The 13776-nt window shown below is 36.3% G+C and overlaps 1 protein-coding gene across 1 annotated transcript in view; it reads right to left on the reverse strand.

Annotated features, from left to right (window-relative positions):
• The window catches only part of CCT2 (chaperonin containing TCP1 subunit 2), a 28622-nt gene extending 19146 nt beyond the window's left edge, over positions 1-9476 (reverse strand). The window contains exons 1-2 of the mRNA XM_083144097.1: positions 9354-9476; positions 224-533 (exon numbers count right to left, since the gene is read on the reverse strand). Coding sequence (XP_083000223.1) covers positions 224-533; positions 9354-9356 — 313 coding nt within the window. The 5' untranslated portion in view covers positions 9357-9476. The remainder of the gene's footprint in view (positions 1-223; positions 534-9353) is intronic.
• Between the last annotated feature and the right edge of the window lie 4300 nt (positions 9477-13776).

Raw genomic sequence — 13776 nt, forward strand, 5'->3', positions numbered from 1 at the left:
GCAGTATGAGGTGCGTGTCCCTGCATAAGTTTACATAAAAATACCCAGTATTTCCTATGAAAGTGAATTTCTAGCTACGAGCTTATGTACAGACAATTTCTACCCAAAACCAAATGTAAGGTCAGTCTGCTACTCAATGCTGAAAACACTAGCATTACATTGATTTTATTACTAATAGCAGCAGAAAGTAATGGAAATAAAAATTAATATGAACATGTCATACCTAACACAGTTACAGAAGTAGTCCCATCCCCAACTTCGTCATCTTGGACACGAGACATATCAACCAAAATTTTTGATGCAGGATTATCAACACCAATTGCTTTGAGGATTGTAGCACCGTCATTGGTTATTTCCACCTGACCCTCGTTCCTTCCTTGAGCAACTAATATTTTATCCATTCCTTTTGGCCCCAGTGTGCTCTTCACGAGGTCACCAATGGCAATCCCTCCAACAAAGCTCGACAGGCGAGCAGTTTCTGCCTTCTCCTGTTCGGCTTCATGCTTCAGGATTCGGACTGGGTTTAACGAAACCTGAAATAAGGAAGTAAGTTTTAAAATTAATCTGCTACACATAATTTAGCAAAATAATGTTTATTGATCGATTTTGATATTATGGGCATATCAGCACAGACTATTTTTGCCCATCACACAATAGGTGGAAAAGCCCCTTAACTGAAACAATATTGGGGACAGGCCCCTAAAAAGAAAATAAAAGATGTCTATTACAAACCTCCTCACTCAATTTTTAAAACTAATTTATTTATTCATTATGTAACAAGTGCTCCCGGGGATAAAATCTCCTTACCTATTGGGTTGATGCATAAGTTCGTAGTGTTTGTGTTTGGTATGGCAACACTGCAGTATTAGGAGTTTGTTTATCATTTAATGTTCATCAATTGGAGTGGCATTGTTGTGCTTGTGAATATGCATTGAATCTTACAGATTTGAAGAAAGACTGTGTTATTTATGGGCTAAAGAACAATAAGTGTCCAGTGGGGGGGAAAAAATTCTGACATATTCTTCTGTCTGAGTTTAACATAGGGGCAAAGGCAGCGGAGGCAGCTCGAAACATTTGTCCCTTGTACAGGGAGAATGCCAACGTGAAAAGGGAAAGAAAATGGTTTTGTCATTACAAAGAGGGCATTTTTGACTTAAGCGTTTCTCCATGGGCTTTAACAAAGATAGTTTAAACGCTTTAATCCACGAGGATCAACATCAGTCGACTTGAGAATTAGCAAATGTGATGAACTGTGACCATTAAACCATCGTGCGACATTTGCATTCTATGGGTAAGTTTCAGGATACTGCACGCTTTAAATGAAAACCACCAAATGAGCGAGTAGGCCAGGAAGACAGCACAAAGTGCTGCAACACGATAATGCACACCCACAGTCCGGTAACAAGACCAAAGCTGTTATCCAGGAGCTTGGTTGGGTAGTTATTCCATATCCTCCTTACTCTGCCCGATCTTGCACCCTCAGATTGCTACCTTTTCGGCTCTCAATCCATCACTCATTTGGTGACTAAAATGTTTTTCAAACTTGGCTTGACAATGCTTTTAACCCCATCAGCTGATTTCGTCTGGCGTTGAATTGAAAAACTGCCCCAGCATTGGTAGGCAGTCATAGACAATGAAGGAAAATATATTACTAGAGGCATGCAAATTTAGTTTTTGACGAAAACACGAAATATGAAATAACATGCTGCAATGTTCATTTTTCATGTTTCTGAAAGGTCTGAGGTGCATTTTTCTACCCTGTTTTGTAACGAAATAATAAGAAATGAACTGCAAAATGCTAAATTGACTCTTAAACACGAAATTTACCGTTTATATGCAGACACGACATTTTCTGAAGTCTGAAGTATCGTGAATTATGCAATTCACAGAAAATTGATTAATTCTGCTGTAAATATGTGAGAAGTAAAAATGGACCCCTTTACACAGGAATAAACTTAATACTCTGGTGCCTACATAAATGTGCTATTAGATGGGATAAGTTTATTTTGTGTGATAAGTACAGTTTTTAAATCGAATTTAGGATTATATTCACAATTTTAAAACCAAAATGTCATTTTATATAGCACTTTTGATGTGATTATTCACCACTATAACACCGAAATTTTATTTTATTTGCCACTTTTGAACCCGAAATATGACTGTTTTTGTACCGAAATTTTGCTTTTTATTTACCAAAAATATGTGCCTCTATATATTACTGATTAATTTATGTCTTTTGTTCATCTGAAATTAGTATCAAATAAAAATACTTTTGCCATGGTGAAAAAATCACTACCAACTTATGCATCAACCCAATATTAAAAGCTGAGGCAATAAAGGGGGACTCAGCACACAGAAGGACAAACACATTACCCCAAAGAGGATTATCCTGGTCGTGGATAAAGGCACCAGAGCCTTGTTGGCCTGCAAGAAGCAGTTACCAGGATGTACTGCGGGGAAGTGAGGTTGACTTTTGGGTGCCTTATCAGAAGGTCACCCATCACACCCAAAATAACTTTTATCAAATCAAATCAGTACTGCAGAATATTATTGCAGCTGAAATGTTCATACTATCATTTGATTATATTGTCAGCCTACAAAAAAACAAAGTTCAAATTTGGGTGAAATGAGATTTTGTGTGTGTGTGAAAAAAACAGATAACACCAAATTTCTTCTATTAACATTAGAAGAAAACATCTGAGTCCATTCACACTTTTTTTTACTGACCCCAAGTCCAATTCAAAAACTGTCATCCATAATTAATAATTTCTGACATCAGAATTACACTACCAAAGCTCCCGTTAGTAGCAGCTATTGCTTGGTGGCAAAGTTGCACAACCAATTCTTATCTCTGGTGAATGTAAGTCATGATTCAAATTACCACTATGGTACTAGTGTCACTGTGGGTGCTGGATCTGAGGTACAGTGTTTGTTTGGAAACCTTTGTAATTTTCGGAATGTTTTCAAGTGTTTGTGAATCCAATGTGAACTAAGGAGGTGTAAAGAAGTACAATTAGTGCAACATTTTTACTTGAAACTATGAGCAGAAATAGAGAAAGTTCAGTAATAGTAAAGCCACCCACCCACACACAGGATCTGTCACGACATGATGCAATGTGTCAGTTTTGTTACAGACTCGGAGAAGGTTTAACATGAGGCTCTTATGGATAGCTGCACACCGGACGAAATATTTTGAGTAGAGTTGTTGCATCACATCATGTCTGATCCAGTGCACAGCTGGCCTAAGTGCATATGCAGTTGCATTGAAAGATCGTGTTCTTTGTACCTTGTATTATAACTGCAAACATTCGAGAAGACATACACATTAACCTTGAAATATTGCAATCAAAACAGACCATCCAAGTGAATTGAAAGTGGGAAACTTTTATTCCGAAGAGCAATGCTGAATTAATTATTTTTTTAAACATGCTGCGAGGTCAACATATGAATGATATAAAAATGTAACGAAGGAGGCTTTGGGTTGTTGTCAGGACATAAAGTCCTGGGCCCTAGTCTTAAAGTAATATGACAATGCAAGTGTAAATAATGTATCGGGTTGAAAGGTTTTAAAAAAGGGATGCTGAAGAAAATTACGGGGTCCCCTGGCCAGCACAATAAGATCCACATGTAGATTTTCTGAGAAATGCAGGACAAACTCCAATACTCCTGGGAAAAAGATGATTGACAATATCAAAGGCATGGGTAAAATGAAAGATATACACAAATTTCTGTATGTATGCAACTGCCTGGTAAAGACTTATTCATTTCCAATTCCTGCTTGCAATCTCATGGGATCAGAAAGGTGGGCATTTTCAAAAACCAGCATTACCATCATGCTGGGCTGCTTTCGGGAGAGATGTAGTGAAGTTCTTGGGAAAGACGGATGAAGGTCGCTGTGAAATTTATTTTGTTTTATCTATGTTCAAGAGGGGAGAGGGTTGTGAATTCTAAAGTTCAAATCACAAACCCTGAGACCTTCTGTAAACAAAACCACGTGCATACAGAAAGCATTGCAAACTCATAGAAGTAAAATAATCCACATGAAAATCCAGCGTTGTTACAGGATTCATTACATAAGGTAAAACAATGGCCAATTTGTAGTATGGGATACGCTGCCACAAATGACGTCTCACTTTAAACATGCTCTTTCTTTTTTTGCTTATTGCTTCACCTTTATGGTTAACTCTTTGCACCAGTAATCATTTCCCATAAATTTGGCTTCTTTCTTGCATGTGAATTGAATATATTTTACTTGCATTTTTTTAGACAAAATGATATAACATGGTAATGTATATTTCTAAGGATGATATAGATAGGAGTGTATTTGAAATTTGTTTGTAAATTGTATCTTATGTAAATAAAATATATAATGGGCATAAACAGCCATATGCATTGCTGTAAGTTCAATAAATATATTGATGATGATGACCAAAACAAGACAACAAGACAAAGTAAAGTTATTGCGGTTGGAAACTTTGACAAGCATCCTAATAACGATTTTTGTTCCGCCAAATATAGTGCACTTGGTAAAATAACTTGGTGTCATGGCAAGGCAAGATAAGTGTGAACATTTTGTAGTAATATGCATTGTAACTTTCAATGAGCTTAGAGATTTGTGTACATAATGATATTTTATAACATTGGTTATTTTCTAAAAATAATCATGTGAACAGCAAGGAAGTAGTGCAACTTAGTAATATTGCCTGACTTATCCTTAGAAAAATAACAAGCCGTGTTCTATGCGTGTGGGAAAGTCTCCATGTTCTCCGAGCTTGTTGCAGTGGTGTGTCAGTGTCTGCAGTTTTAAGGGTTATGAAAGAAAGAATGACCGGGAGAGTAACAATGTATGCGGCTGCATATTCATCTGATGTTTTTAGATCGGGTTCTCACATTCAGAGGCTCTTATATAAAATGAATAGGTGCGGCAAACTATGAGTGTAACAGCAGATGATTTCGGTCATGAATCAGCTGACGCGGAGTGATACATCGAATCGGTGAGACCGTTTGTTTACAGAAGGTCTCAGGATTGGTGATTTACACTATACATTTTATTTGTGCTCATTCCTTGTGTAAGTTTTTCTTATGTGACTATTGGTAGGTATCAGCCAATATCATAGTGAATTGGTTTTATTGAAAATAACAGAATAAGGGACAGCAGGGCATACACAGAGCTGACCAGATGATTTTTTAACTGTATTAGTATATATTTTTAAATCGCTTTAATCCCTCTTCACATTAACCCAAAACTACAAGAATAGTTGTAGATTAGGCACACACAGGAGATGTACTACGTACAAATTTTCAGCGAGCCTGAATTTGTTGCTGACATTTCTACGTAGTACAAGAATAGTGTTTACATGAAATTTTTTAAAAAAAGACACTATCCACCGACATTTTTATGTAATTGTGACATTGCACTTGCAATATTTCAAAAACTTCTTCCTTTTGCATCCTCTGGACCTACATCGAAGTTGACATAAAAAATTACTACATGTTAAAAGACATTTCAAAGTGCTATAATTCTGCATGAGAATAATTTGGTAGTTACTTAATGTTATTAAAAGAATGTGACGAGTCAGTAACTAGCATTTGTCATTTTATACTGGAATCATACAAGTACCGGTATAGACATCGGTAGGATTCTGTCAGGGTACTGGAAAATGGCGGTATTGGCTGCGCCCTAATTTAACCCTTAACTTCCCACGTGCGGTCTTACAGACCGCTAGTGTTTATTGTTATTCTGTTGCTTATGTGTAGGGGTGGGGTAGGAGATTGCAGCGCTGTCTAGTTGTCCCTTCCCGAACCCTGCATTGGTTTAAAGAAGTCAGTACCCACTTGAACATGACCTTGAGCGATACTTATAGCTTTTTTCGTGCTTAGTGATCTCCAAGACCGGACCTGGGCCTGTGTGTTATGCCAGTCCATCGTCTACTGTGAGTGTTACAGACCTTCATTTTGAGGATACTATTTTAAAATGGTTTGAGGATTCTTTAGTAAGTGATGTGGGATCAGACCCCACCCTTATGCATAAACAACAGAATAACAATAAACCCTAGCGGTCTGTGAGACCGCACGTGGGAAGTTAAGGGAAAATGCTTAAGGTGTTAGGTTCGGCTTGTAAGATTTAGATCTCTTAGCATAAATAATACATTTAAAGTGCTAAGTATGCTAAGATAACCAAACCTAAAAGACCTAACCTAACAACACAAGCATTCCTATAGGGCAAATCCATTTCAATTCAGGCAGATTTGAGAAAATCTGTCAGGGTGATGTCACAGATATCCATGAAACTGAAATATATTATTCTAGATACAAAATTATGAGACACATATTTTTTTGTATTGCAATAAAAAAAATTTTTGGCCATCTTAGGGTGCTTCAAAATTTGGGGCCAAATTTTCACAAGTTTTGGTGCCAAAAATTGTAAACGGCTGTTTCTCAGGAACTATTAAAGATATTTGGATTCTGTTGTTTTTTTATCTGAAAGTTTATTGAAAGCCTTTTCAAATGCATATACAACGAACTTTATATGCAGTTTTTAGGGTGTGCTATGAATAAAATTTTAAAAAATAGCCCCCTTTTGGACCCCCAAAATCTCGAAATAGCCACCCTAAAAAATTTTCAAAATTTCAGGGTAGTTAACAGCAATACCTCAAGTTGAACATATATAAATTTCACGGGGTATATATGCCTGGTTGTAGTTTTACACAATATTTTTAGCACATTGACAAGCTGAAAACTTAAACGCAATCGTAATATTGAAGGAGACAAACCTTATTTCATCAGGCTATTATTGGTAAATAATATACAAATCATAAGAGTCCATAACCAAATAATTCATGTAATTGGTAAATATCATCATATTGCTGATCATATTCAACATTTCTTATTTATAGAACATACTAGAAGTCATTTGTTTTTCATATTTACATGTTCATCTGTTTCTTTTCGTTTGAGACAAAATGCTGTTAATTCCTTCTGAACTTGAGTTTTGAGTCATTAGGAAGATGTCTACATGTGGAAAAGCAGTGTTTACTGAGAAAAGAATAAAGTGACCTGATTTGAGAACAGGCATAAAAAATGTATACCTCCGGACTGAGAATTATCATATTTGATATAGAGAAAACACTAGTGGAAAAATCACTAGATGCACGTGCTACCATAACGAAAACTGTGTGCATTCAGACGATACAATTACTAACGAGCCGCGTAGGACTCTGCATTACTATACAGTGTAAATCACATTAATTAAATACGTTACAGAATAAGCAAAACTAAAGGCGTAAGCCTCGCGGGAACATCCCGCTCAACCCTTTCAATTGGTAGGTTAATTTAAACGGAATATTGTGACCAAATAGGATCTACTAAAGTATTAGTGATGACTATGCAGGGCCTAATAATATGTTAAAGATGATCACGCAGGGTCTATTAGGAAAAGGCAACCAAGCAGGGTCGTTACACAGTTGAGCACCTTGCTACACGGCACAATTTATCAGCAGGGCATATTAAGTGCATTCAGACTGCAGAAGAATTTCAGACTGTTGTTCAGACATATACATCAGGTGTTACACTGATTTACATTCCATCTGCAGAGATTCAAACATTCCGTGATATGAAACAAAAAAGAGTGGGAACATGTGCAGGCAGTGCGAATGATTAATAAAAGTCATGTGTGGCATGCAGAGGGAACTGGAAATGATATTGTAGTTTCCATTGCAAGAACTGCCCAGGATGAGAAACAAGAAGTGAATGTTACTATTGGAAACAGCTCACATGTTATGCAGTATTGTAGAATTCACGACATCCAAGTGGGAACGTATTTGGCTGTTATGTATGATGACTGTTGGTGGGTTGCAGAAGCAACTAAAGTGGACTTCAGGAAGTGCATGTAAATTTCATGCTGCCAAATGGACCTGCAAAGGGCTATAAATTTCCTGATAGAATTAGGCAACAAGAACATCAGTGCGTGATATCTTTGCAAAATATTCTGCAAGTTCTTTCTCCATCACACCCCCTTGGACAATCTGGAAGACTGCATGAAATCTCTAATACTGAAACTGCCTGTGTAGAAAAAGCTTTCATGAACAGAACTAACATATGAAATGCCGGTACTGGGAGTTCACATCGCCTAGCTTCCATAAAAAAATGTCTTACGTTAAAGTTTTCAGCTTGTCAATGTGCTTATTAAAATATTGTATAAAACTACAACCAGGCATATATACCCCGTGAAATTTATATATGTTCAACTTGAGGTATTGCTGTAACTGCCCTAAAATTTTGAAAAATTTTTTAGGTGGCTTTTTCGAGATTTTGGGGGTCCAAAAGGGGGCTATTTTTTTAAATTTCATTCATAGCACACCCCAAAAGCTGCATATAAAGTTCGTTGTATATGCACTGAAAAGGCTTTCAGTAAACTTTCTGATAAAAAAAAAACAGAATCCAAATATCTTTAATAGTTCCTGAGAAACAGCCGCTTACAATTTTTGGCACCAAAACTTGTGAAAATTTGGCCCAAAACTTTGCAATACAAAAAAATATGTGTCTCATAATTTTGTATCTAGAATAATATATTTCAGTTTCATGGATATCTGTGACAACACCCTGACACCCCCTGCATGTCTGCATTTGGAATAGGCCTATAGCATTCAGCAGTTAAGTATTTTTTTAATTACCTTTATTTTAAAATAGAGGTCTGCGAGACCGGACCTGGGACAGTGTGTGACAAAAACATGACCTGGGAAGTTAAAGGTTAAACAGTAAACAATTGATTTGATTGGTTGATTGATTTGCTTCATTTTACTTCGCTTCTTGTGCTACTTTTGGTTAATTTGCGAAGATGGGGATGAGTGATCATATGATGAAATTGATGAATGGACACTCACAAACATCCATGCCCACGCCAGGATTCGAACCTGGGACCCCTGGCGTCGTAGCGTACTGTGCTAACCACTCCGCTACGGGGCAGGCTGAACAGTATATTTATACTACCCTAAATATCTCTTAGTACATTCTTATGGTATAAAAGATACCGCAAACAATTTATAACAACGAAATAAGACATAATGGAACACATGACCGTTCAACAACCACCTGGTTATGGAGTAGGTTTGCAGTTAAAGGATGCATGAAAAACATTAAGAACCTAACAATGTATTATTTCCCTTATATTATTACTTCTGCGCCGTACATAAACGAATAAATAACCTTTTATATTAAAAGATGACTGCACGTGGGATGATACACATGTTAAAGACTTATCTGAAAATGCATTTATTAACCAATCTTTATGTAAAATTGTCACTTCCTCCTTAATTGCTCATACTAAATAATCCTCCCATAAAGTTACAACTTACCATAGTTTTATTCTTCCTTGAATTCGGTAATTATTCTAGAAGAATCTTAACACACATTTGTTAACAACGGCAAAATATACTGAAAGACGTACGTATTTCTTTTTGCAGATATTGACAAGATGGGCGGCTATTTGACGAGATCTCACAATCTGTCCACCACAGAGCTTAAGGTCAAATAATTTGTGTTCGCTTTCTAAAGATAAGTATTTTGTTCTAAATAAATATGAAATGAATTTTTTAACTCTCGTTATATTTCATACTGATTAACTTAGGACATAATTTTTATTACTAAATTTAGTAAAATTATAATTTTATTATGGTGTTATTAAAGTGGACGAATCGAAGGACAGAGATATCTCCTTAAAACTTGCCCTAAGTAACCTACTCACCATGAGTCATCACCAATATGGACTATGGCCCAATACAGACGGCATATTTGCGGATCCCACTCAGTTCAGCATAGGAGGAACAATTCTTGCTCCTGATTGGTCGACTTTGCGGAAGTGACCTAACACTTGTCTTCTGCTGGTATTTTGAAAGCAGCAAGACACGTATTCTGTAGCCACACGATGTATTTGTTGAAAATGTAGCCTAATGAGAATTGTAAAATGTACACTATTTTCTAAAAAAATTAATGAAAATGCGTATTTTTATTCTGATGCTACGTTCATCGGAAGGTAACTGTAGCTAGTAGAAAATAAAATCCATTCATTTAAATCGTAAAATTAATCTTTAAATTTTCCAACTTAGTGAAGCTTTGTAAGCAAAATAATTCTTGTACTACGTCCTTTGATTTGAGTTTCATTTTTCTATCTGCGAGAGAGAAAGCAACATAGGTATACTTGGAATATTTTATCAATGAGTAGTACTGTAAATTACTGGAATAATGCCTGCTTCTGGCAAATTTGAATAATTTGCAATTCTCATACCAAGACACATAAATGAAATAAATTGATTACAAGTTTCAATGTAAATCGTGAGATGGTACGTACATAATTATTTGTACATTTTTTCAGGAAAGAAAATCAGCGGCTTCAAAATATTTATAGAAACCTTGTATAAAAATGTTCCTAAAATTTAATGAAGTTTATTTAGTGAATTCTTATTCAGAATTTGTACACACCATTACCTTACATACCAAGATTTGAGAACGGTTTCTCCAGAGTGTCTGACATGCCACTGTTGATTTCTAGTTTGCAACTGCAACTATATAATTTCAAAATGTCCACTAGTACTGGAGGTTTATTACCTTCGCACTTCATAAATTTTTGTTCGTGAATAAAAAAAACTGATATGGAGTCTTATACAGAATCTATTTGGTGAACAAATAATACCATGGAAAGAAGCATGCTAACGGTAACGAATGTTAATATTCAAATATCCTGCTTCATAGACGTGAACTTAGAAATGATTCTTATCTTGGATAAAAATGATTGATTTTAATGTGATACTTCAAGTGGTTCTGCTGTCTTCACTACTATTTTATTTTTTACACTTGTTCATTAACTGAAAAACTCCCACCTAAAGTTTAAAAAAGAAAATAGCAAAGAAATTGCATTTTTTCAATGGTAATATAATGTGTGTGTTAATGATGAACATCTTGAAAAAACTAAGCCATGCAGAAAAGGCATGAGGATGGAGAGCACAGAAGATTTTATATTAAGAAACTTCAAGAGATAACATGCTGTACAGACCAATAAACTTCATTATACGTTCTTCATATATTTACATATGACTTAACTTTGCTTCATGAAGAGGCTAAATTAAGTTGACTCATGATCTCACCACCAAACGTTCCAGTCAAGTGGTCAGGAGTGGCATGTTGAATTGTTTCTACATGTAACCACTGACTTTAGTGTTTGTATGTGCCTATGTTTCAGAGACTGGGTCTTACTCACTCTTACATGGGACAACATGGAAGCAAATACAGTACACTACACTACCCAGAAAACGGGAGCAGAACCAGTTTCTGAAACATTGGCACATATGGAAACTAAAGAGAGACTCACACTAAAAATGATGTGTCACTTGGAATGAATAGCAACAATTCACACTGATCCCCTGCACAAGCCACCATTGGATTGTCTCATCCTCAATTGGCACAATTCAGTGTAAAAAATATCCCTAAAAAAACAATCAATGCAAAGTCACAACGAACTTTGTCTTGGTTGTTTTTATGGTGTTAATATGTGATGTAAAATACAACCTTTCTGAAATAAATTCCCCATACCCGTCCGTAGCTTCCATCACAAGGAACAATGCCTATCCATCCTGAATGCCCTTTTCTACAGGGCAGTAACCTAAAAGGTCATAGTGCCCATTTCAAAGCACATCATCTCCTAGTCGTGAATATTCTCGCTCGCAAGGTCGATACACACACACACACACACAGAAAGTTGGTATCTATATTTATTTTCTACATCTCTTGCAAACCAGAAGAAACATGCATGCCTTGTCCAGGATTGAAAGTCAGCATCCCTGGTTTCACAGTGCAGAATAGAAGAAACAGCATGCCAAATACAATTTGTTGGTATTACAAAGTTATGTATTGTTTAACTGCTTGCTCTTTTAATGCACTGATTTCTAGTGCTGCTTGTAGACCCTTCATGACCAGTGCTTTAAGTGGTTTCAGTCAATAGCCAGAATGTCAACCACAAATGAATCAACATGAGTACTACTACTAATGATGACAATAATAATGGTGATTGGTATTGTTATTATTATTGCATACAAAGTAAATGTAAACGAACTATCACATCTGTTACTTCAGAATTTGCCCAAGTATAATATTTTTTTCAAAATTTCCGCACTGCTCACTGACGAAAGACAAATTTAGTAACCTACAAGAACTTTCTCTTCATCTATTGTTTGCAAAAAATAATGTAACAATGGACAGACTTTTGTAGTGTAGTAAATAAATAAAATGGATGACCGGCAGGAACTGAGTTCTGGAACAAAAGTAATTTACCAGAACGGAGTTCCAGCTCACTTTAAGCCCTGTTCATGACATGGCATTGTAAAGGACTTTCTAGATTTGTATGCATCCATCATTGGTTTCAAATTTGAAGCATTATGCTTAAGTAAGAAAAACACATGTTTCTCTAACTCAATACAAAAGAGGAGCATTTACACTACTTTCATTTACAACCTAACAAGACTGTTGCATGAGTGTATTTAATCCAGGATCACTTGTGTCTATAATTGTTACAAGTGCTCAAAGTGGCGGGTAACATGGAAAATTTTCCATAAAGCATCCCTAAGTTTGTATAATTTGCACAGGCATCTTCCCACCTACTGCATTGTTTCCATGTTGGTTCATACAAGCACCCTTCTATCTCCAAGCATTCCACCAGCCCAGCTAGGAATTTCCACTTCAAGCATTGATGATAGGGAGACTCGGGAGGACCACTAGTGGCAAGATATTTCCTATCTTATTTTCCATCAATCTTTGTTCGTATGATTACAATTATTACACTGGGGAACAGTGAAATTGCGGCACAGTGTTTGAGAGCTAATTTAGGGTAATTTCATGCTGCTGAATAATGATATAATAATATATTTCCTGAATTGGCTCTAATTTATGAAATAAATGCAACTAAACCAAAATGGCGGAAACATAAGACATACATATAAATGAACTTCCAACAACAATTTAATATTTCTTTTTGTGATTACAATCATTAATATAAAAATAAATTTATATAGGCCTATGATCATAATAATTACGAAAATATGTACACAACAGGCGCGGTTGGCCCTATAGCGCACAGGATCAGTGAACCCCCAGTAATATATGTCATTTATATCGAGAATGGACAATAAACAATGTCTTTACCTTTTGACAATTTTTCGCTAAAATTTCTACACAATAAGTCATGTATTTGTGTCTGTAACATGGCAAATTATTTTGCTGAAAAAGAGAAACCGCGAGTAGACCGCCCTCGTGCAGACCCTCAGCTGAACCCCCACAGGAGAGCTCCTGCCATAGGGAAGGTTCGGGCGGCAGGCAGAAGTTCGGGGTAGCTATATGAGCAAAATACATGGAAGAGGATACTGAGGAATCTCGATCTCCAACCAACGGTCATGCGCAGTTCGTGCTCTCTCAGGAGCCGCAGCAGAAGCCAGAAGGCACCGTCCTCGCTGCGCGCTGCTAGTGAGACCCAGCTGGTTCCTCCCTTCCAGTGTTGCCCTGTGAGGTTCAAGTTTGAAGCGCATTCGTTTCATATTCAATCTTCTCTGTTGAATAATTTTTGTGCCGAGCTTCTTGGCATAAATGCAAAATTGTAGCAGAGAGGGATGAGTAGAAATGAATGAAAGCTGGAATTAGACGCGATGAATTAAAATAAAAGAAATACATTACTAAAATAATTCGAGCATGCATTCAAACTTTTTCCTTAAAGATGGAAACACTTCGGATATGTGA

The sequence above is a fragment of the Lepisma saccharinum genome, chromosome 1, assembly GCF_977018435.1.
Source record: "Lepisma saccharinum chromosome 1, izLepSacc3.1, whole genome shotgun sequence".
Lineage (NCBI taxonomy): Eukaryota > Metazoa > Arthropoda > Insecta > Zygentoma > Lepismatidae > Lepisma > Lepisma saccharinum.